This window comes from Capricornis sumatraensis, chromosome 22 (assembly GCF_032405125.1).
Source record: "Capricornis sumatraensis isolate serow.1 chromosome 22, serow.2, whole genome shotgun sequence".
Lineage (NCBI taxonomy): Eukaryota > Metazoa > Chordata > Mammalia > Artiodactyla > Bovidae > Capricornis > Capricornis sumatraensis.
In genome coordinates this window covers 20,762,765-20,787,449 of record NC_091090.1, presented here as the reverse complement: position 1 = coordinate 20,787,449, position 24,685 = coordinate 20,762,765, and the positions used below count along the sequence as shown (strand labels likewise).

General features: G+C 42.7%; 2 protein-coding genes across 5 annotated transcripts in view; both read left to right on the top strand.

Moving 5' to 3' along the window:
• TRERF1 (transcriptional regulating factor 1) overlaps positions 1-7,788 on the top strand; it is a 37,226-nt gene extending 29,438 nt beyond the window's left edge. For 2 of the 4 annotated variants that reach the window (XM_068960875.1, XM_068960873.1), the window contains 3 exons: positions 1,322-1,522; positions 4,090-4,337; positions 7,464-7,788. In XM_068960875.1, coding sequence (XP_068816976.1) covers positions 1,322-1,522; positions 4,090-4,337; positions 7,464-7,788 — 774 coding nt within the window. The remainder of the gene's footprint in view (positions 1-1,321; positions 1,523-4,089; positions 4,338-7,463) is intronic. The other 2 variants (XM_068960874.1, XM_068960872.1) reach the window with 1 other exon arrangement.
• A 7,084-nt stretch (positions 7,789-14,872) lies between these two features.
• Positions 14,873-24,417, top strand: MRPS10 (mitochondrial ribosomal protein S10). Its single transcript, XM_068960906.1, has 7 exons — positions 14,873-14,920; positions 17,801-17,865; positions 17,953-18,025; positions 19,932-20,068; positions 21,034-21,142; positions 22,675-22,764; positions 23,242-24,417. Exons 1-7 carry the CDS (start codon positions 14,873-14,875, stop codon positions 23,323-23,325), a joined length of 606 nt encoding a protein of 201 aa, XP_068817007.1. The 3' UTR covers positions 23,326-24,417.
• Positions 24,418-24,685: the final 268 nt, after the last annotated feature.

Here is a 24,685-nt window from a genome sequence, read left to right as displayed (position 1 = left end):
GAAGCTGAAGTGTGGTTGCTGGAACACAGAGTTTGCATCCTTGGTCCTCAGTCCTTCTAGGCCCTAGGAGCAAGCCCTCCTCAGCCAGCCTCCTCATGCGGATGGAGATTGCAAAATAGGGCACTCAGTTCAATAAAAGAGCCGCCCAGGTTCCTGCCCTCCCTCCCAGGCCTCCAGTGCCTCCTCCACGCTGCTCCTTTAACTGTCTTGTTGACTTCAAGGATGGTCAGGATCTTCTGCGTAATTCATCTTGTTGCTGTTCTGAAGTAGACGGAGGGGATACGGTTGCAGAGAAGATAATTATTCACAGAAATATTTTTCTTGTTCTTTTTCATAGAGTGCCTCTGAAAGGCATTTCTTCAAGAGCCTATGACTAGAAACAAACAAAAAAACATGAGAAGTAAAAGGAAATATCCAATCCCCTTCCATTTCTGCCCCTTTTCAGAGCCATTGTGGTTCACTCTTTGATCCTATATTCTGACAAGAACAGAGCAGGAGCGCATCAAAATGCCATGGGTCATGTGCCTGCCAAAGGTCAAATCAATATCTCGGGTGTCTTGCAAGGAAGTGTGATAGAAAACCTTTGAAAACAAATCATGGGGGGAGGGGACATATGTATACCTATGGCCGATTCATGCTGATGTATGGTGGAAACCAACACAATAGTGAAAAGCATTTATCCTTCAATAAAAAATAATTTAACAAACAAACATGGGGACTTCCCTGGTGATCCAGTGGCTAAGACTCCATGTTCCCAATGCAGGGGGCCCAGGTTTGATCCATGGTCAGGGATCAAGCCTGCAACTAGAGAGCCCTCGAGCCACAACGAAGACCCGGTGCAGCCAAAATAAGTAGTAAGCTTAAAAAAAATAATGATAGGGCTTTGGTCTCTGCCCAGCGGAGTTCCACGGTGTCATTTCTGCTTGAAAACCCTTCTCACTCCCCTGGAAGGCAGAGCAGCTGCAAGTGGGGCAGCCTGCCTGGGTTTTGGTCGATGTCATGTTCTGCTGGTCTCCAATAAGGGGGAGAAACTCTACATAGAAAAATCTCTCCTGTCTGCCGTAGCACATTTTTCTTTATAAGTGATGAGGGGACCCAGAGTGGGCCTCGGGAACTTGGTTGCTCTCAGAATTCCAGGTGTCCAGTGACCAAGCTTGTCCCTCCTGAGAAGTCTCTGCCAGCCACTCCCTCATGCACAAAGATGCCGACACAGCCCCAGCGTCCAGGCCCTCTCTCCTTCGCTGGCCCCTGGGTTCTGTTCATTACTAAAAATGTCTTTTGGGGGGGGTTCCCCCTTTCTCTTGTATTCCCTTCACACCAGACGAGTGAAGAAGATGAAGAGGGAGAGGAGGAGGAGGATCCGGAAGAAGACAGGAAATCCACAAGAGAAGAGGAGAGTGAATTGCCCAAGTCCCCGGAGCCGCCGCAGGGCCCGGTCCTGGCTCCCGCAGAGGGGCCGCCCCTGCAGGCCCTGGGCCAGCCCTCGGGCTCCTTCATCTGTGAAATGCCCAACTGCGGGGCGGTAAGTGTCTCCACGTCCTCCGAGGCTCTGGGACTGGTGAGAGCCGTGCGTACAGCCGGCTTAAAGAGATGATGCCTTTTACAAAGGAGGGTGCTCTTCCAGCAGTGAAAGCTGGGCAGAGAGAATCCACTTGACCATGCTTTTCTTTCTTTCATCCATTTACTTGTTTGGCCCACAGATATTTCTGGAGTCAAGCAGAGTCAAACACTGTGCCACATGCTCAGAGGACGCAAGTCCTTTCCTGGCCTCAGGAAGCAGGTGATTTAGGCTCTGCAGAGGCCTTGGCCTCCAGAACTCACACTTCCTGTTTCGTGGTGCCTCCCCACTGCTCTGAGCTGTCCTGGAAACATGCATTGGAATGCTGTGGGAGAGCCCCCAGAGAAGGAGTCTCCTTTTATGGCATAATTACAAAGATTTGGCTGAAGTTTATCTTTGTACTCTTTGAGGGAAGCAAAAAAAAAAACGATTTACTAAGCAAATTAATCATGTAAACAGGCTGAAAGCGTGTCTGTTTAATTACTTAACCTAGTACTTTTTATTAATAAGTACGTTAGAAGCATCATCTTGCCAAAATAAAAGCAGTTCACCATTCGATCATTCGTAGTGCTAAAGCCTTACAGAATCTGTACTGGCTGCCATAAGACTCGCTGTGTGTTTTGAAGAATATATTTTTTAAATTGTTAACTTTGGACTGTCAGTCATCCACTGGTCTCCTGTGAAGTGAAAGTCACTCAGTTGTGACCGACTTGTGTGACCCCATGGGCTGTAGCTCTGTCCATGGAATTTTCCAGGCAAGAATACTGAAGTGGGTTGCCATTTCCTTCTCCAGGCCAGTGGTCTCCTACTCATCTGAGTTGCTGAGCTTTTCCCAAATCAGGTTTCTTAAAGCTGTACACAACTGTACAGGCAAGTTCTAGAGGTATTATGCAAAAAAAAATTAGAATATATGATTCGTTTCATATGAAGCCGTTTCCCCCAAGTTAGTGCTTATCTCTGCTTGTATGTTACATAGGATAACACTCTTTTCCAGAGTGTATTGAATGCTGTTTATTGAGTCTGTCACTTAGATGAAGACAGCAGCAGTCTTTCAAATATTTTAGACTCTAAAGCTGAAATTTACTTGATTCACATCTAAGAAAAAAATTAAGAAGTAAAAAAAAAAAGATATGTACATCTTGCATTGCCTTTGAAGAGAACATAAATTGCTAGCTTGTTTCTGTCTTTGATGTTTAAAGACCTAGATGCTTCACTCCATCATTACCGTACTGTATAGAACACTTCCATTCAAAAAGTGACTTTAAATGACGGTCTTTTTGGTGAATTTGTTTAGAAATTGGTTGCTTTCTCAGTTCACAGTTTGGGTCTACAGTAAATTCTTTCCTGTGAGGGGAATCATCTTTTACTTTACCCAATCAAAAATGCTCAGTGGGATGAATGTTTTTTCGTCACTTCAAAAAAACAACAGGGGGGGGAAAAGAAGTGTGTTGGTTTTATTCGTTGCCTAACCATGGAAGTTTTGGTTGCTAAATCAACTAAAGGTTTTTTTCCCTGCAAGACTATAAACAAAACTCATGAACTTAACACAGCAACTGTCTGTGGCTGGGTGGTTCAGTGAGTACTCACATTAGCTGGTGCATTTAGCGATTTGGAAGTCAGGGCTCTAGGAATTCAGGGGGTGGATCACTTCCCTTTACAGCAGTGAATCTCACTGGGGAATGATCTTGTTCCCCACGAACATTTGGCAGTGTCCAGAGGGAGACATTTTTGTCACATCTGGGGAGGTGCTCCTGACATCTGGTGGGTGGAGTCCAGGGATGCTGCTAAAGACCCCATGATGCAAAGGACAGCCCCACAACAGTCATCCAGCCCAAAATGTCAGCAATACTGAAGTTGGGAAACCATGCTTTACGGCAAGCTTCAAAAGACTGAGTCGTTTCCCTTTTTATCATTCTGCAGTGAAATTTGGGGGTCTGAAATGTGGCTTCAGCACTGGACTACTGACTGGGGCTTAGATATAACGTAGAATAGAGCAGAGTGGCTAATCAGTGTTTTCAGAGCTGTGTCTCTTAGGGTTCTAGGGATTCCTAGGGGAGATAGAACTGAGCAAATAGACCCAGTTCTGGAATGCTGTCTCTTTCAGCCAGAGCACCTCTGCTTATAACTTTGAGCTTTTGAATAAGATTTTTTAAGTAAAAAAAAAAAAAAAAAGGAAAGAGGAGGGAAAAATAAAGGGAAAAAAGTGGGAGGAAGTTTCTGACTGAAAAAAAATGTTAGAAAGCTGGTCCAAACCCCTTCATTCTACAGATGGAAAAAACAAGGTGTTCAGAGGGGAGATGGCCCAATGACCTCCGTGTATGTTGGAGGCGCTGGGTTGAGCCCCCAGTCTTTGATTGTAACAATGATTTGTTGTTGGCACAGCATTTGTGGTCGTGGTATTTGATCTCTGCTTTCTGTGGCATTTGCCCAGAGTTTGCTTATGTAAAACCCCTGTGCCTTGTCATTAGACTCTGTTTCAAGTATCCCATGTTGTACCAATGAGTAACTAATAACCCTAATTTCCTTTTCAGGACTGTAGATGTCATGTCACTCCCTTTCTTCCCCAGGTGTTCAGCTCCCGGCAGGCACTGAACGGCCACGCCCGCATCCACGGTGGCACCAACCAGGTGACCAAAGCTCGGGGCGCTGTTCCCTCTGGGAAGCAGAAGCCTGGCAGTGCCCAGAGCGGGTACTGCTCGGTGAAGAGCTCACCCTCCCACAGCACCACCAGTGGCGAAACAGACCCCACCACCATCTTCCCCTGCAAAGAGTGCGGCAAGTAGGTAGAACTGGGCCAGGGATGGATCTAAGTGTGTGATGAAAAAGGCCCCTGTGGGGTCTGGGCCAGGGTGGTCTGAGATGTCTCCAGGTAGAAAAAGAACCCAGACTCTCCAGCTTTTCCTCGTACCATCCTTGGGGTTGGCATGGTACCTCGTGGCAGATGGACCTTGTCTCTGACTCAGAATATGGTCACTCTGATGTCCTAAACCCTAATAAGGATGGACATCATCAGAGAGCAGATCTCTAGTGACAGAACTTCACTCTTCCAGAAATGATGGATGGGACTGATTCCCAGCTCTTCCTTTCACACCCAGAGCATATTCACTAGGACTGCTTTCTTTGCATCCCTGCCCAGTGATTTGAGAATGGCTCTGAAACATCTGGTCAGGAACTCTCTGTAGCAGAAATGGCTTTTCTAGTACCGCTGATGACTCCTGCACCCAGGGCAGACATCACTAATCAATTGCTACACTCTTTGCTATTGTATTAAGATAAGACTCCAGTGCTTTTCAGTCCTTTAAATCCTCATGCTTCAAGCAGGCACAACCAGTTGATCACACTTGACCTGAGAAAACCTATTTGTCATCTCTGCCCTTTTAAGTATAATTTTAAACAGTGAAAAGGGAGAAACTGACAGTGGGCAGTAATGACAGCCAGCCTTTACTAAGCACTTGATTTTGTCACATACTTCATGTGCCTGAGCTCTTTTAAACCCCACACAAAAACTCCATGTGATACAGATACTACTTTATCCTTGGGTTACAAATAAGGACTGAACGTTAAGTAAATTGACATGCCCCAAGTCACACCCCCAGAAAGAGCAGAACTGAGATTTGAAGCCATCAGTGTTCAGATACAGAGCCTGGGTGTCCGACCACTGTTCCATCCCGTGGGTTTGCTTTGTTTGCTTATTTATCACTGGTAAGATACACACAGTCCCTTCCCACAGCATCCGGTATAGAATTCCAGTTTATTTCTCAGTGAGTCTGTGCTACGAGGGGTTGTCACAAGTGACTTCCTTCAGGAGCCTTACCGAGTTGCTCTTCCTTTAACCTACAGTGCTGCAAACACTCAGGGTTACCTGGAGAGATGCCCACCAGGCAGCTGCCAAAACTCTACTAAGGGAACATTCTCGGTTGTATGAGAGAGGCCACCCAGGACCTCTGTTTATAATATTCATCCTCATGAAATATTTCAGGCATTTTGCTTCCATTTATCAGTTACTCAGTGCTTGCCTGGCATTGTTTTAAAGGATGTTTACGTGTATTAATTTATTCCTTAGCCCAGTGAAGTACGTACTCTTAGCCTTAGGTCAGTGGCACCTGCCGAGGTGAGTTGGAACCAGCAGCTCTCTTCCTGCAGAGATGGGGAGACACACTTAGGATCGGCCCCCTCCTGGGGGCTCTAATGTCTTCCAGAGCCAGGACATGATGCCATCTTCATGTCACCAAGAAATAAGGGATTGACCATCAGGCTTATTTACTTGAAACAATGAAACCTCCTTAGTCTGACTTCCATCTACTTGCCCTGGGGTGGAAGAGAGAGGCAGAGAAGAGGGTCATACCAGTGTCTTCTGCAAGGAACCAGAACCTTCTGCTCACTTCCCCCAGACAGGCAACAACTCCCTACTCCACTAGGTGGCAACAAAGCACTAACCAAAACTAAGTATTTCCAGCTCTTTCAGTGACATTCAATTTTTCTTGTCCTGTTTTTATGTTGCTTGGGATCTTTTTCAAGCATAACTCCAGTTAAGATTTTATGGAAAATAAAAATATTTTCTATGGTTTTCCACACTAAGAATAACATCAGCCAAATGTTTGCAGAGTGCTGCTTTTAGCTGCTGAAATTGTGTTCATCACATTAGTTTTCAGCATCATGTGGTGATTCATCAACTCTGTTCTAAGACACAGGTCTTACAAATCAGATCTTTTTCTCCTTTATGAGCTCAGGAATGAATATTTATGCTACCCACCCTCCCCTAAAACAGGCAGCCTCACCTCTGGACAAATGTTCTCTGAAAAAGGTCCAGAGAGAAATATTTTAGGCTTTGCAGGCCATTCTGTCTCTGCCACAGCTACTCAGCTCTGCCATTTTAGTGCAGAAGGAGCTATAGACGATACATAAACAGAGAGACATGGCTGTATTCCCAGAAAACTTTATTTACAAAAGCAGGCAGCATATGGGATTTGGCCCACTGACCATAGTTGGCAGACCCCTCATCCCAGGATTTCTCAACCTGGGTCTGACGATTCCTAGTTTGGGGTAGAGGGCCTGCCCTCAATATCGTAGAATGTTTAGTGACATCCCTGGCCTCTACCCTAACTCAAAGCCAGAAGTGCCAGCACCACCCAATTGTGACCATCAGAAATATCTCCAGACGTTACTCCCTGGGAGGCAGACCCACCCTCAGCTGAGAACCACTGTTTCATTCGAAAGTTAACAGGAGCCAACTGTGATATATGAAGGCCAAAACAAGAAGGGATCTTGGGTGAAGAGGACTGCTCGGTGCAGAAGTCAAGTACAATGAAGACCGAGGTGGGGCTGTTGGATTTGGCTACACAGTTACTAGCGAGCGATCTCAAGCACTCGGGCTGAGCACAGGGGACGGTGCTCCACTTGGAGAGTGTGGAGGATGGAGGAGCAGTCTGTGTCTGCAGAGACCCCCCTGGAATTTTGACGGGAAGAACAGGGATTGGAGGCCAGAGGCAGAGGAGGGGTTGTTTTATGGTGGGAACCAGCGGGGCTGGGCTGCATGATTTGAGGGTTCTCGGTTGAGAGGGCTTACCTAGCGATGGAGATAGAAAGAGGGACGAGAAGGAGGGAAAGGGGCGTGGGCCACAGGCCACAGGCGGACAGGAAAGCTTTGAGAATTCATTCTCCATTGTCACAGGGAGAAAGCCCAACACACATAAATGTCTTCCTGTCCCCATCTTCTTCCCTTGGAGAGAAGAGAAGTGACAGGTCACTGAGGGAGGAGGTCTTCGGAGCTAAGGAGACCAGAACACTGTCAGCACCACCCCAAAGCAGGCATGACCGCACACCCACTGTTCCCTCTAGGACCCTTGGATTTCCAAGAACTCCGATGCTCTCAATGTCTCATGCTTCTTTTTCCTCATTTTTATAGAGTCTTCTTCAAGATCAAAAGCCGAAATGCACACATGAAAACTCACAGACAGCAGGAGGAACAGCAGAGGCAGAAAGCGCAAAAGGCGGCATTTGCAGCCGAAATGGCAGCCACAATCGAGAGGACTACGGGGCCGGTGGGGCCGCAGGGGCTGTTGCCCCTGGACCAGCTGAGTCTGATCAAACCCATCAAGGACGTGGACCTCCTCGACGACGACGTCGTCCAGCAGTTAGGAGGCGTCATGGCAGAGGCCGAGGTCGTGGACACCGGTCTCCTCCTGGATGATCAGGCTTCAGTTTTGCTTCAGGGTGACACAGAACTCTAAAGGCCCCGCGTGTCGCTTTAAGACAGCGAAAACCCACAGCCTCCAGCCTCCAGCCTCTTTCATCAGGAAACTGGGACTGCCTGCTTGTTTTATAATCATTTTAAACTACCTGTTTAAAAAGTGGTCTTTTTTTTTTCCAGGTTTAGAAACAAATCGGTTTTTTTCTTTTCCTTTTATTTAAAAACAATTGTTTTTATGGGTGGTTGGGGGGAATAAATAATTGGCACAATTCTACTTTAAGATGTGTTTCATCTGGGCTAGGCTACATTCCCAAGAACTCATTCCTAGCTGGGAATGAACTTGACATTCATGTTCTTTTGCTTTTTAGATGCCAACCATCCTGGTTGCCTTCTATCCCAAAGCTTGCGTGAGTGAGCGAGTGTGTGTGTGTGTGTGTTTGTGTGTGTATAAAGCAGGCTGCTTTCTTTCTGCTGGGGTCTTGGATCATCCTTCCCCACCAACAGTCATTTTTGTATTGACCTCATTCCACAGTTTGCAGTGAACTTGGCATCTTTGCTGGGAGACCCTGCTAGGAAGTAGCTCTCCAGTGAGCAAAGTCAGCCTTGTGTTCCACGGCTTTCTTCCAGCATACACATCATTTGAAGAGTTGACCAAATGTGGAAATAATTTTTCTGCCTGCCCTGCGCATCACTCAGCCTAGCTCTAAAACCTGAGTACTGTATCATTTCAGGCTTTCCCTCCTGGACAGTGGTTTACTGAGAAGGTGGTTCATAGAGCAAGCGTGTCCTCTTCCCCGTGCCCTGAGGACTGGCTGACTCCAATTCACCCGTTGGCAGAGGCGTACTTTGGCCTGAGCTGACTGACTGCAAGTCCGTCTAGAGGAAAATAACCCCAACTATTAAGTTGCCAGGGTTGTTTCTAGGGAAGATAGTCAAGGAGCACAGATCAAAGTATCTAGAATGCCAGGCAGTCTTCTTTTGCCCAAAAACTAGCTCAGAAGAGCCCATTCCTTTTTGCCACATTGTTAATGGTCTGTGGGGTTCCACAATTACTCTGTGCCACTTGGAAGTACTATGAAACCTGATTCACTGGGATTCTGCTGTTACTCATCTGTACAGGACCGAAGTTTACTTTGACGCTAACTCTGAGGAAAAGGGTTTTCTAGCAAATCTGATGGTGAATACAAGGGAAATAGCATTAAAGGCCAACAAAAACAGTTTCAGATGCCCTTTTGGCTCCATTGTTTGCATTCAAACCGTGAATTTTTCATTAGTCATTTACCAAAGCTCTTCTAGAATTCTCCAAGCAACATAACTCTGCTCTGCCTCCTGTCCCTGCCAGCAGGGCTGCTGTTTGTACCTGAAGGTATTAAACCTGTAATCCTTCAAAAATGGCTTTCAGCTCAGGCTTTTGAGCTGAGTCAGACTGCTCTCTGGCCTTCGTCAGGGCAAACGAGTGCCTGCCTTCAGATTAGAATGCGGTCCCAGCTCAGAGCTGACGCGTCTGGCTGGTGACTTCCGAGCAGGAGGCTTTCCGGCCTTCCCCCACCCCAAATAGGTTGATGCCCCAGCTCGTGCAGGCGTGGCAACCCTGCCAGGGCACTTTGCTGACAGATGTCAGTGGAAGGATGAGGATAGGAACAAAGCATCGTTTACATTGTCTTTGCAAAAGCGTTTAGCGGGCAGCCATGACCCACAGCAGGCCCATGCAGGCAGTGTCCTCTGAATCTCAGGAAAGCCACGGACAGAAGATCAATACAATGGTTCCTTTCATGCCATCATTTCTATTCTCAGAAAAAAGAGGTCTTGAAAGTTTCCTTTTTTTCTTTTTTTTTTTTTAGGGAGGGAAATAATGTGTCATTTGCTACCATTTCTGACAAGTTATTCGATGTTTTGAGTTCAGAACTGCCTGGGCAGGGCATCAACTTTGTGGCAGAACTATTTGAGAACCATACCAAGTGTAATACCGGCTGATCCCATCTGCCCCAGTGACTATTTCCCTCCACATGTGGGTATATGAGAGGGTTCTGGAAGGGTTCTGCTACTGGATCTCTGAAAGTTTATCTGGCAAAGGAGCAGACACCCAGGAAAAATGTTTATACAGCAAATGTATGCATTCTGTTTGGAGATTTGCCCGGCTGTTCCAGTTTAAAACATTAAAATAAACTGAGTTGCCAAGGCAAAAATATAAGGCACAATTTAGTTTTGACTTTCCATGCAGTATACCATAAGCATTTTTGACTTGAAATAACCAAAGAACTCCTCCTTGACGAGACAGTTCACTTTGCTGAATTAGTATTCTTCTTAGTGTCAGCGCAGAGGATGACTTCATAGTAAAATATTGCACTTGCTGTTTTTCCTGAAATGATTCTGCCTGCATGTGCGTGTTGTGGTTTAGCTCCCCAGCCCATCTCTCCTCACCCCAAAGAACTTTTCTTCCCGATGGTTTATGTCTCCAACCCATTACTGTTTACTATCAGATAGTTTTTCATTAGTGAATTTAGACCTCTTTGAGAAAGCTTGTATATAAAAAGTTAAAAAGATATATTTTATGGAAAAACCCATCTTATTTTCAAATATATTTAACTGCTGTTCTATTTTATTAGAGGAAGGTTGTAAATATTTTCTAGGAGTTCTATTGTAAAGAAAAGTATTTTTGAAAAAAAATTAATGTAATAAAAATGAAAACATTTTTAAATGGTGGTTGTGATTGCTTCCTGTTCTGGCTTCGTTGTGCTCTATTCGCAGGAAATGTCTTGCATGCCTTGCCATGTTAGGATGTAATTTATTCCGGTTTGCACTATTTTCAGTTGGCATCATAATATCTAACGTGCTCCACTGTATCTTCCCCTGGAATGCAGGTCCCTTGGTCCATATCAAAAGCACTATGTATAGCATATTCATACTTTTTTCTTTTGTAATGTGTGTATTTTTAATAAGGATTTTATGTAACATTTTGGCAAAAAAAGAGGACAGTATTTTCTAGTGAATTTTATAATACATTTTGCTAAAAATGTTTCTTCCTAGGTCAGTTTTTGTTAAGGTGAACCAAAAGTCTTATTTTCCCAGGGGTTTAAAAAAAAAGTTTGAAGCTTGAAAGCAAAGTTATATTTAAACATCATATGTAACAAATAAATAAAGATGTTTTATAGACTTGTCCTCAAAAGTTGCATTCCTTAAAATACGAAAACAACTAGGGCATTCTAGGTTGGTTCCCCCTTTGTGATGAGCATTTTTTTTTTAATTGCCACAATACTATTTTTCAGAGAGCCAGGAGCATTTTACTTAAAATTTTCCAGTCATTAGCCTTCTCAGAAATTTATTACAGTTCTTAAAGATAGGCATTCATCAGAGATGTAACCAAATAGACACTGTCATATTTATTTGTGAAAACCTGATTCAATATTGCATCAGCTGCTCTGAAAATAAAATGTTATCTTTTTGAGTTTCATTTGGCTTAACATTCCTTCTTTTTAGCCGCTGAAGTGATTTCTCAATGCTTATTTACCATTAGTTGGTTTCTAGAGACCGGTTTAGAAGGGTGTTGATCAGATTTAATGCTCATATAAGTGCCCCCACCCCCACTCAGGAGGCCAAGCTGAATATTTCTGCTTCTCCAAGCAGCGGATGAGCCATTTGAAGGGTTGATGGTCTCTAACCCACAGTAGTCACAGTGCAGTTTCGGGGAGTTCAGTAATACACGAGTTACCTCACAAGGAACCGCCAACAAAATCCAGCCCACCCTGATTTACAGGCATGGCTAATCTCGATTTCCAAATTCTAAAAGGTGTGTTTACTTTTTAATGCTCAACAGCAAAGTTCAGGAGAAATCTGAAATTCTGGATTTTATACAGAACTTGATTTAAATGGGGCATAGCTGTTCGAGACCTTGATCTTCTACATGCTTTGGGGGTTTTATATTTTTAATTTGTGCAATTCTGGTTCTGTACCAAAGAAAATAACTCTTCCTTTACAAACACTGTGCATTTAGCCAGTGTTGGAAATTTAAATTCTGCTTCCAGAGGCTCAGGTGTCCAATCTGAAGATTTTAAGTTTTTCATTCATTACTCATCTACCAGGCACTATTCTAGCTGTATTACACATGGGGGAGTTGAGTGGATAAAGAGGACTGTGACATCATTCCTGCCTGCATGCCAAGGAATTTAATACTTGGGAAAAACATATAGGGTCTTGGGAACAGATCCAAGTCCACCAGTGGGAAGAGCAAAGCTCATGGTTTATTACTATTACTGAACCATCTCACCATCACCCACATAGTCACAGCAATTTGCAATAGGTTCTCAGCAACTATTTGTTAAATTGATTATCTCTAATCTTCCAGGTATGCTTATCTGCACGTGTGTATGTGTACATAAAACCTCTTCTGAGTTTACCTAAAGTCAACTCTTAGTTCCACAGACCTCCAGTCTACTTTCCTTGGTCACAGCCAGCCAGCTGGGGACTGAGGCTGAGTTTTAATGTTGACATAAGCAAAACATAATTAGGAAGTCATGTTAAGAAACTAGATAACATATTATTATTATGTATCTAATATTAGTTAATATCTTATTATTTAGATAATAGATTTTGAGTCTCAGATATCCCTGTATAAAAAGAGCCAAAGGACGGATTATTTCTTTATATGAGAGAGAATCTTGAAAAAATCTAATCTTCCAGCCATCCCTCAAGGGATGTGTTTAATGTTTCTGTTTGAGTATAAAGGCCAAGCAGTCATATATGCTTGATCTACACTGCAGCACACACATCCTTAACATACAACATGGATCTCTCTTTGGGCTGTTTGGGGTCATTATTTCCTCTGCTTCTGTAATTTTGACGGTCTTGATATTTCTTCTTTTCCCAACCACTTTATTTAAAGGCATGTTTGACACATAAATGCTATATTTATTGTGTACAACCTGATGAGTTTGGAGATAAGTGTATAACCATGAAACCAGCACAATCAAGGGAGAAGGGCTGTCTTTTAAAACAGAACAACCAGTGCAATCAAAGTATGATTTAACTTAGAAATATTTGATGCACACACTTATTTTTCCTGGATATAGAGCAAGGTAGACTTGCATCAACCATCTAGAATCACTTGATCTCCTGTTCATTTACACTAGTTCAGAGGTTTGAAGGGTCAATTCATAGGGAAAGTGAAAGTGTGAACTCACTCAGTTGTGTCCGACTCTTTGCAACCCCATGGACGGTAGCCTGCACCAGGCTCCTCCGTCCATGGGATTTTCTAGGCAAGAGTACTGGAGTGGGTTACCATTTCCTTCTCCAGGGAATCTTCCCGACCCAGGGATCAAACCCAGGTCTCCCGCATTGTAGACAGACGCTTTACCATCTGAGCCACCATAGGGAAGAGACCTATAATGGACTGGCTGAGCTTCAGAACACTGTCCATGCTAATAAACTAAGAACTTTAATGTGTCAAAACAAAAACCCTGCACTGTCTATGCCCACACACCATACCAAAAGACCCTGTCCACAACCCCACTGTTGGCAAAACCCCAGATGGCCTCACACAATGACTCCCACCTTGCCCCCAGCTAATTGGTACAGGGCTGGCACCTAACCAAAAGTTATTAGGGCCACAGTCTGTTTGATGACACAGTTTAGCCCTGGAAAACAATGGGGCCAAATCCAATTCCCACATTTTAGAGTATGAATGGAGAAACTTGGTGAGCCAAAGCGGCAAGCAGCAGTCATGTGCAAGGCGGAAATCTGAGGGAGCAGACACAATTTGTAAGCAAAGGCCATCCATAAAGAGACCATATTTGGCCAGAGGGGTGGAGAGGGCATCCAGTTCCCAAGGCTGTTTTGAGGCCACGTTTCCAGTTTCAGGAGTAGGAAAGGCCATCTCAGTCTTTAAAAAATAAACTCCTTCCTTGCAGGAGCACAGGGAAGCAGGGACCTCTATGCCTCACATCCTAGAGACTTAAGTAGAACTGGACTTTGTCACAGGGTCAACTCCAGGGGTGCCGCAGGGGTGGGAAAGGCATTGAACTAGGATGTTGAAGCTGGTTATTGGTTCAGCTGTAACTAATTCACCACATGACTTTGAGTCATTTCATCTCTGAGCCTCAGTTTCCTCACTTATTAAATTCGGGTAAAATGTACGTGATCTTGTGAGGATCCAATTAGGTAACACAGGGAAATGTTGTTTGCAGGCTGTAATGTCACCATCATCAGCTGCTGCAGAACCTTCACTCAGCTTGTTCAAGGCAGCAGAGGCAGGTTGAGGAGCCATCCCAGAAGAGAGACTGATGCTTTAGAAGCAGCAAGAGTTGGAGAGCTCTAGGAAAACTCCACTGGCTAAGAGGGACCAGCCAACTTTGAACGTCACAACTGAAAGAGGGAGCTTGATTCTGAAAAGGACACTGGGCAGCCTGCCAAGGCTATCGCTGTTATAACTCTCACCTCTAAGTTACAAACGCAGATTGTTTCTCCAGGGCAAGGTGAGTATCAGACCCCAAATCGTGGACCACCTGAATCCTAAACCAGAGACATTCTGACTCTCAAAACTATGACTCAAAAGACGATTAAACCTAGCCTCTTGGTTATTTAAAAAAACAAACAGACAAGAAAACCCTAACTCAAAGACAAACATGGAGTGGATCTGAGGCTTGGCTCATGCTCCCTTGCCTGGCGCTCTGCAATAAATCCTTACTCCCTGCAAACTCCCACTGTCAGTCTGGGTTTTTTTTGCGAGCCACAGGCACTTTGCTCCGTTATAATAGAAAAATCAACTATCAATCAACCATCAACTCAGAGATAACCACTGTCAATACATTAGTTATATTTGTTCCAAGCGTGTGGTTATGTTTACCTCCAACAAAACAGGAACTGCAAAGCACAAACGATTTCAAGAGGAAAGCGCTGACGGAAGTCGCTAACTACCTAGATACAAGCTGAAGCTATAAAAAGGCGGACGGGCCAGGTTAGGACCTCCTGAAGGAAGCCGGCTGTGTTCACTCTAAGAGAGCGTGGAACCACGTCTCTATGGTTGTTCCTGTGCCGGAACACAAGGATACACTCTCTCCTTCTGCGGAACTCTATGGTCAGAGGACGCTTCTGTGACCCCGGAGGCAATCCGGGGGAGCAGGACCGGCAAGATGGCGGCGCGAGCGGTGTTTGGGGCCCTGGGCCGGCGTCTCTGGCAGGTAAGGAGCGCGCTACGCGGATTAGGCGGCCTAACAGGGACAGTTACCATTACGTCTGATTGCCACTTGTCATTCTTCCCATCTTCCGCGATATTTATTTCGCACCTTGACCCGCTGTTGGGAAGAAGGTGGCGAGAAAAGGGCTGATTTTATCTCTAATTCTCTCAGGATGAAACAGAAGTTAATGAGTCAGGGCAAAGACAGGAACGAGAAGAAGAGTGGACTATCAGAAGTGGAAAGGATATTGGACAGCAAATGTTGCAGACCCCGCCTTTCACGTTTGCGAAATAGGCTCAGAGAAGTCAGGAAGCTACACCTCGCGAAAATTTGGTAGCTTGAGAGTTTAGACGCTTCTCACGGAATCAGATTGAGATACCTTCCTGATACCCAGGTTTCTGAGACTCAGATGACAGTCGCTGAAGTCAGAGGAGTGGGCTAAATATCCTCTGCTGGGATTTTTGGGGAAAAAGCAAAAAATTCAGGCAGCGGTTCTTATTTGGCTTCAGCACTCCTCTACTCTTCAGGAGAATGGATATATTCTCTCCTAATGTATATAGCTGCGTCCCTTCACTGTTACCTGAACTGTCACAACATTGTTAATCGGCTACACCCCATACAATAGAAAGTGTTTTCTTTTTTTAAATAGTTAAGGACTCCAAAGAGCTTTGAGTTTTGTGTTTTTTAAGCTATCGATTTTTTAGCTTATTAGAAAATACAACCTAGAATCTTTAAAATCCTTAATTAAAAATAATACTAAAACTCATTACATGTTAACATAATAGCAATTTTATGAAAAGCAACTAGATTTTCCAAAACAAATTGAGAGAGAGGAGTGGCATGTTTTATGTTTTTGCAAACCTCTTTACTGTCTGGCTTAATAGAAAACAGCTTCTCTAGCTGCTTCTGCAGTCTCTTACTATGTCAGAGGTCATACAGTCTCTGGAAAACTTCACTGTACTTTGGTGCGAGACTAGAGTGGAAAAGTTGAAAATACCATCTTACTGTTATTATAAAAAATAAGTTTAGCCTCGGGAGCCGCCTCTCAAAGTGTCTCAGAAGTCCCTCAGAGGTTCTTAGACCACACTTTGAGAACCACTGTCCTTAAGTCAGGTAGCGTTAGAGGTTGAAATTTTGAATTATTTTTAAGACACATTTACTCAGAGCAGAGGCTCCACTCCCTCAAAAACAGAAAGGAAAGAAAAGGTAAGAACTTCTTAAGGTTAATTTGTGGATGTAATAGCAGTTTAGGCTTGAGATTTTAAGAACAGAAGTGTCATATTCCTTAGACATCTGGTCCTTCAGCACAACTGGATTGTGGGCTCATTGGCCCACAGACATGGGAGGCAGTTTTCTCTGTGAGTATGTGTGCAGAAAGGCCTGTACCTCTTACCAGCTTGTGGTATTGTGCTTGATTTCCTCTTTTTTGTTTTTCCCCCTTTATCCAAGGGAGACTGTGAAAGTTTTTATTTGCCTCCTTGTTCGGTAAAGACAGCTACAAATAGGCATTCTTAACAACTTAGGTGACCTTCCATTGTTTTAATTTTGTTTGTACTAAACTGGTATTCTCAACTTTGAAGTGTTTTTAAGGATCTGTTAAGCTTCCAGTTTCTCAGGTTGCACTTTTAAATCTCAGGAAAGCTTAGAGGAAAAAAAAAGGCAAGTGTCAGATTATGTGTTACATACAGTAAGATAGATTTCCTACAACCGGAAGTTTTGTTCCACCAGGGGGAGCTGATAATAAAGGATTTGGGAAGGCTGGATTGTTGCAGTATGAGGCACAGTAGTGATAGAAGATGGGTGTAAATTCCAATGTGTATTTCAGTTTATTTATAAGCTAGTTGTTATAGCTAGTTACTTATAAGCTAGTTATCCCAGCCAAAGCAAGAAATAAATATGCTGAAAAAGGATGAAAGCTTCAAGAGTACTTTAGAATTCTTGATGCTAAGATGCTAAGTCATTCAGTTGTGTCCGACTCTGTGTGACCCCATAGACGGCAGCCCACCAGGCTCCCCCGTCCCTGGGATTCTCCAGGCAAGAACACTGGAGTGGGTTGCCATTCCTTCTCCAGTGCATGAAAGTGAAAAGTGAAAGTGAAGTCGCTCAGTCGTATCCAACTCTTAGCGACCCCATGGACTGCAGCCTACCAGGCTCCTCCGTCCATGGGATTTTTCAGGCAAGAGTACTGGAGTGGGGTGCCATTGCCTTCTCTGTTAGAATTCTTATTCCAGCCCAATAAATTATAAAGACATTTTTTCTTAATGCTCAAAAATATTTAAGTAAAATATGTATTATATTGAAATACATTTAGTCTGTAAAAAATAATGGTCAAATGAAGTCACATGTTTTCTTCCTTAATCTCCACATATGTAATTCATAGCTATTCACGTGAGAATTGCTTGTTTTTAAAAAATTCCTGCTCCTGAGCTTTAAAAGATATAGCCTGTGGTATTTTGAGAGTCCTTTTTGATTATCAGCTCTGTTATCAACCATTGTCATCTTTTTTTTCCCTAATGAAGCCTAATTTGACAGTTTAGTTACCCTAATTGTTTGTTTTGTTTGTTTAGTTCCTATGTCGTGTCTCTTTTGTCACCTCATGAACTGTAGGCCGCCAGACTCCTCTGTCCATGGGATTTTCCAGGCAAGAATACTTGAGTGGGTTGTTATTTCCTTTTCCAGGGGATTTTCCCGACCCAAGGATCTCCTGCATTGGCAGGTGGACTCTTTGCATTACGCTATTTGGGAAGCCCCAGTTACCCCAATATCTTCATTTAAAATAAAGAGAAAACTTGTTGTTTGAAGCATTCTTTTGGGTTATAATGGAAACAATGACTGGTTTGGAAATTGACTTCAATTCTAATACACATCTCCCTTTTTTTTAAGGGTTCAAGGAATTTTTCTGTAAGCAGTTCTAGGAGCAGTATAGCCAAAAACGATGGCTTTCTTCTGTAAGTATATAATTGGATTTGCTAAATTGATAAGAAAATAGACTCTTATGCTATTTTACTTAGATTTCTCTTTGTTTCCACACGTAGCAGCACCAGTATGAAGTGGGTTCAGTTTTCAAACCTACACGTTGATGTCCCCAAGGATTTGACCAAGCCTACGGTATGCACTCCCTATTTCTTGGCATAAGAAGCTACATTAGCGATAAATTTTCCTCCTTATTTCATTTGAAGCTGTTTCCCAAAGACTTTATGAATAAAAACATGTGTTCTAGAATACTGGCAGGCGCACAGTGAGCCTGAGGAAAGTATTCTCTGATGTCCCTGAGTGCTTAGGGTCGCTTTCAGGCTGTCAAGGTAAGAGCTAATTGAACAAATTATTTACCCCAGATAACTGTGGGAATGAGCAGTCTTTTACTTTTAGCTCAGTACAGTGTGCAGAGTTGTCATAATCAGTGATGCTGAATACTTGGTATTATAGTATAGAAGCATTTTGTGTGTGTGTGTGTGGCCTTCAAGTCTTTATTTTCATTTTAAGACAGTAAGTCTGGGCCTGGACAATGCTTTATTGTTCACAGTGAGCATTATCACAAGCAGTCCAGGAGCAGCTGTGTAACCTTGTTTCCTTTAATTAAAAGTCATGGTTCCATCAACCCAGTTTTTTGGTTATTTGTAGCTTTTTATAAAATCCTTACAAGTTCTAAACCAAATGCTTGCAGTCCCATCCATCAAAAATAATCCCCTTTAACAGTTTGGCATGAATCCTTCTAGACCTCTATATATAATCATCTATGTACACCACACACACCAAACTGGAATTGTGATATATCTGATAGACTGCTGGTTCAGTGTTTTCACTTAATAGCATATATAAATGCCGAGTCTCCAGATGCCTGCATGAGCCAGGCCTGTATGGAAAGGTGACAGGGTGGCCACAGTGGCAGGCTGTGCCCTTTTTAAGCAAGACAGCTGCTACTTGCTGTAGCCACTTGCGTTATGTGGAAAATCAGACCTAGTGATGTCATATTGTCTACATTTTCCACACGAAATGAAATTCCAATATTTATGTGAAATCTTTTGATTTTTAGTATTTGTAACAGATTCAACATATCTTTAAAACCCTATAGAGACTGGTCATTACAGATCTTAGGGCCATATTCCCCCTCTGTTGTCCCTTCACTTAAGGATAGTATGTGAGTATTTTCTGTTCTTGCAACAACCATATTTGGGGGTACTTGCCAGTGAGTATCTAGTTTCCTGGTGAATAAGTAGATCTACTTTCAGGGGCAAAGTGATTTAACTCTGAAACATCGGATTAGTAATATAAATTATTGGTTTGATGGATGAATGAAGCAAGGGTAATTTACCTCTTGGAAGAAAGTCAGAGATGTCAAACCCATTATTTCTAAGATCTTTAAGTATTAAGATAGAAGAGGTAGAAGTTAAATGTACAGTCATTTTAATTAGAAATGAGTCATTTTTCTATTAGGGCAGGTAAAATGAACATGGACAAACCTAATAAAAAGAACATGAGTAGCAATAGCTCGCTTTTGTTTAATGATGTTTATAATTTATAAGCACTTAAATCTGTGCTTTCTTATTTGTTCCCAGCAGAAATGCCATGAACTATAGCACAGGTATTGTCCTGTTTATATATAAGAAAACTAAAGTGCAATGAGGTTAGTGTATGACTTGCCTGTTGTCATTCAGCTTGAAATGGGAGAGTTTAATTCTCAGTCCAGTTCTTCTGATCAGGCTAGTTTTATTAACAAACCCCTAAGTCCTTTCCTGTTGTTTATTTTGGGTTCAGTAACTTAAGCTAAAGAGTTCCATTGGTGATTTTGTAGGTCGCTTGAAAATCCTTTTGATTCAAACTGTATTATAACTGATTCTTAAGGGTCATTCTAGAGTCTGAATGTAGTCATATCTAGATATTTAAAGATGTGTTTTTCTCCCCACTTACTAGTAAACTGTGAAGTTGTTCAGTTGAGGATAGTATTTTAAATTTTCCAGTATAAATATTAGAGGAACCATGACTGAAGCCTTTCTTCTGGATTTTAAAATTGCAGATAACCATTTCTGATGAACCGGACACATTATATAAGCGCCTGTCAGTTTTAGTAAAAGGCCATGATAAGGCTGTATTGGACAGTTATGAATATTTTGCAGTGCTTGCTGCTAAAGAACTTGGTATCTCTATTAAAGTGTAAGTATGATATTTCTTAATCTGACCCGTTAGCAGCTATAACACAGTCAGGAAAATGGTGCCAGTCCCAGCTAGGTCTGAACTCTTAAAATGGGACAGAAACTCATGATGGAGAGAGTTGAGGTTTGTTATTCTAAGCAGAATCATTCCTTCCTGTCTGCCAGAATTTTAAAATACTAGAATGCATGAACAAGGAAAATGAAGGAATCCTTTCTCTAGAAATGGCATAGACATAGGAGTCCCAAGAAGCCTGTGTGTCTGGAATCTCCATGGGGCAGGGAGGTGGATTAGGTGAACACGCAGTTTTTCAGACCTGTTGGATTTGATGATCTTTGCTATTATATCCATTGTTTTAAAACTGCCTTAAGAAACATCACAACCCAATACTTTGATGCGTGAGCAGAGTGAGCCTCATACGGCCTTAAAGTCTCTGCAGGGTCAAGTGTAACTACCTCCTTTGTCTTGTCATCCGCTCTCTGATGCTGAACGAGGCCCATTTGGAGCTTTGCCAGTCTTGCCTTCTAACAAAACTGAAGGAACGTGCACGTTTACCATAACAGACTATAGTTTGTGCTTACCAATGTATCTGTAATGCACACAGCAGATACCACAGCTGTGTCCAACACACAGTGCTGCTCCTCCAGCTCATACATTTGGTCTGTGCAGGTCCTTAATGGTATGAAAGCTAGAGGCGCGTGTGTGCGCGTGAGTACTTGGATGCCAAGGCTTGTTTTTTGGGTCTGTGGCAAATGTTCCTGTTGCTGTCTCTGGGTTTATTTTGGCCTGAGCTTTATGGCAGCAGTTGTTAGAGATGACAATCTTAACAAATGGAAGTTTGTAAATGATAGTTAATGCCTATAATTGAGCATGAGCCTGACCTACAAGATTGTGGAATCATGCTTTGATAGCAGTGACTCAGGTTTTAACATCACTTAAGTGTGTTGCTTTGCCCATTAATTTTCCAGACATGAACCTCCAAGGAAAATAGAACGATTTACTCTTCTCAAATCAGTGCATATTTTCAAGAAGCACAGAGTTCAGTATGAAATGAGAACACTTTACAGATGTTTAGAGGTGAGTTTATTTCAGATATTCAGGCTTTTTTTTTTTTAATGTCCCAAATTTCACATGAGCACATCATAACTTTCCTTTAACTTTACCTGTGGGCTTCCTTTCAGTCAGTCCATGTCCAGTAGTTATAGAGAAGATGAGTGGTTTTTGTGTTTATGGAAGAAACGTGATAGAAAAATATTCAAGTAAAGCCATCTTTCAGAGTGTGTTTGCTCAGTCACTCAGTTGTGTCCAACTCTTTGTGATCCTGTGGACTTGTAGCCTCCCTGGCTCCTCTGTCCATGGGTTTCTCTAGGCAAGAATACTGGAGTGAGTTGCCATGCCCTTCTCCAGGGGATCTTCCCAACTGAGGGATTGAACCTAGGTCTCCTGCATTGCAGGTGGATTCTTTTTTGTCTGAGCCACCAAGGAAACCCTTTTCGGAGTAGTTCAGACTTTAAATCAGGAGTACACATTATGTTGACTAGTATTTTTAATAAGAAATTGCAGGCAATTTTTTTTAAATTATTTGGCTGTGACAGGTCTTAGTTGCAGCATGCAGGATCTTTCATTATGGTGCTCAGGCTTCTGTCTAGTTGTAGCGTGGTCTTAGTTGCCCTGTGGCATATGGGACCTTAGTGACAAGGATCGAACCCACATCCCCTGTGTTGGAAGGCAGATTCTTAACCACTGGACAGTCAGTGAAGTCCGTGTTGACTGATTTTTATACACTAAGCTAGCGTTGGAATAATTTTTCTTATATTTCAGAAACTCTAGCTAAGTTTTCACACAACTCTAATAATTCTTTTCTCATCCTCACTGAATTCTCCACAACCATGATAGCCAACATTAAGGTTTTTCATTCATTGATTATCATTCATTTGTGCAGTCACCCAGGTCAGCACAGTCCCGTGGTTGAGAAAAGCAGGGGATCTGGGGTCAGACAGCCAGGTCCAAGCACTAGCATTTGCTGGCTGTGTGACCTGTGCCTTACTTAAGTCCTTCATCTTTAAATTGGAAATAATGGGGCTCATTTCTCAAGGTTAATGTGAGGATTAAATGAGATATTTATCTAAAGCGCTTAGACTATTTTGTCACACAATAAATGATTGTTAAATGTTATTAAAACAAGTGCTTGTGCATCTTTTATGTGAGAAGCTCTGTACTAGGCATTGTATTAAGACATTGCCCTACCCTTAAATGAAAAAGAAAAATCCACAATTTTATTCACCTCGCCATAGAGCATACAGAAAATCTTACACTGTCTTATAATTTAGTTTTTTGTTTCTTTTTGAGTTGTTTTGTGACATTCTTGTGCTGTGTTGATACCATGTTTGCCATCTGGGTTTCATGGAGTCCTGACATTAAGGCATTTGGGAGTAATGTTTCCCCAGTTCAACCAGAAGATCTACACTTTTTTCCTATTAAATTGGGATTCTGAAAATTTCACCGATGAAGAAATGACTGCTGATTTTACCCCCCCCAAAAAAGAAAAAAAACTTAAAATTTCTACTTTAACAGCATAGCATGAACCAATTTCATGTTTGAAATTTTAGTTAGAGCATCTCACTGGAAGCACAGCAGATGTCTACTTGGAGTATATTCAGCGAAACTTACCTGAAGGAGTTGCCATGGAAATTACAAAGGTACGGCTTGAATTTCTCTCTCAGTTGCAGGGAGATCTGTATTGTTGTGTGGATACATTGCCGCCTGATTCCAGCTGCCCCGGTGGAGGGGAGGACCTGGAGGGAGACTTGTCCCAGTGGTTGGGCTCTCTGCCCGCCCCACCCCGCCGCGCCCCCAGAGCAGTGGGGACAGCTCAGCAGACTGCAGCCCACATCCTCCCAGAGCAACTTCTGATGCCTCCCTTCCTCTCAGCAGTTGTCTCAACACAGGTTCCACATTGATTGGTGGTCCCTGGAGATCACTGAGGAGCAGCAGATTATGTATGTGAGCGTTTATCTGCCATTGAGTTTCCTTCTCTTTGTTTCAAAGTCCTGGAACAAGATGAGGGGGTAAAAGAAAAAGGTCAGAGGCCTTGAGGGAAGAGAATGAATACATTCAGTTTGTGGCTAAAGAGTTCAGTTTAGTGCATTATACTATAATTTTGTTTTTCTCTCTAGACAAGATTAGAACAGTTACCAGAACACATCAAGAAGCCAATTTGGGAAACAACACCAGAGGAAAAAGGAGACAGCAAGTCATAAAGTCCCACAGTGACCACTTGTGCCAGGATGTGGAGTGAACATGTCAAGTGGAGGGACCCTCCAGTGAGAACTATTTCAGGTCTACCCGACTGCGCTCCTGAGGCCACATAGCCTGATCAGTGTAACGCGGGGGTCAGAACTTTACGATACACTGGCCTGTTGTGCAAGAACCACTTTATCTGTTCTTTTGTAAGCCTCATGTATTTCAGTTCTGATTTTAACAAATACGAGCAAACCATTTGGACCACTCTGTGCCAAAACAGGGAAATTGACATTTTATTATTCTGCTGTTGTTATTAGTTTGTACTGATTGTGATTTCTGTCTTTTCATTCATCTAAAAATGAGTGTTCCACATACTCCTCACACACATTTTTTTTCTTTTGAGGGACCTAAAAGGAACCTTTGGTCAATTAAACATTGAGCAGTTTGAGTTTTGGTACTTACCTAGTGTAGGCTGGCATATGATAATTTGGGATGGTGACCTCCAAGTTTTGCCTCATGTGAGCATTACGTTCTTAAAAATGGATATACTTTGCATCAGATCAAGCATGTTTGTGGCTTGCGCTGAACCCCTCTGGGGCTGCCTGGAAGGGTCACTGTGATGGAATTTGAGCTCTCGAGAAATCACTGATTATTGGTTCCTTCATCCTGTAAGTCATTTATTCAGTAAGCTTTTCTTTTGTTAGGTTTGCACCCAGTACTGTAGTAAATACCAAAAATTGAATAGCAATAATGGCTTTCAAACATTGTGCAAGGCACAAATAAATACTTTTCCTTATTAAGTTCCATGCTGGTAAGACCTCTTTCTTTTGGTGAATAGCACTCTTTTTGTTGGAGATGTCTACTTTTCCATGAAATTAGATAGCAGTAAAGAGCTCTGAAAGAGGCAGGACTACAGTGGGTTGAGACTATTGGTGTATCAACCCCAAAGGACTGGTTTGTTTCCTTTTTACAGAAGAATCGGGTGCTTGTCTTGTGGTTTCCTTCTCATCTTTGGGGTAGTTTGACTTCTCAGTTTTCCCCCCTTAAACTGGAGTCCCTGTTCTCTTTCCCTGACCTGCTATCAGGTATGAGTGTTCTGAATGCACACTGCTTACGTATCAGACGTACATTGCTGTCATTAACTTGAAAAGAATTACAGCCTTGTCCGCCAAGACCTCATTCTGTTTTCACCTCAGTTGTGGACTGTCATTCACAAATGTATAAAGCATGATTACCCCAGGAATAAGCCTCAGGATTAAGAACTAATCAATGAAACAGAAGCAATATAATAGTAAATATACATAACAAAGCAGCCATTGTGGCTCATTTTCACTATAAAAAGATTCTTTAAAAATAAATACAGACCTGCATCTCACC

Bases quoted from the DNA above. Each gene is read 5' to 3' on its own strand.
- MRPS10 (XM_068960906.1), top strand. From the start codon at position 14,873: ATGGCGGCGCGAGCGGTGTTTGGGGCCCTGGGCCGGCGTCTCTGGCAG. The intron at 20,069-21,033 runs GTAAGTATGATA...TTAATTTTCCAG, and splicing joins CTTGGTATCTCTATTAAAGT to ACATGAACCTCCAAGGAAAA. The intron at 22,765-23,241 runs GTACGGCTTGAA...TTTTCTCTCTAG, and splicing joins TTGCCATGGAAATTACAAAG to ACAAGATTAGAACAGTTACC.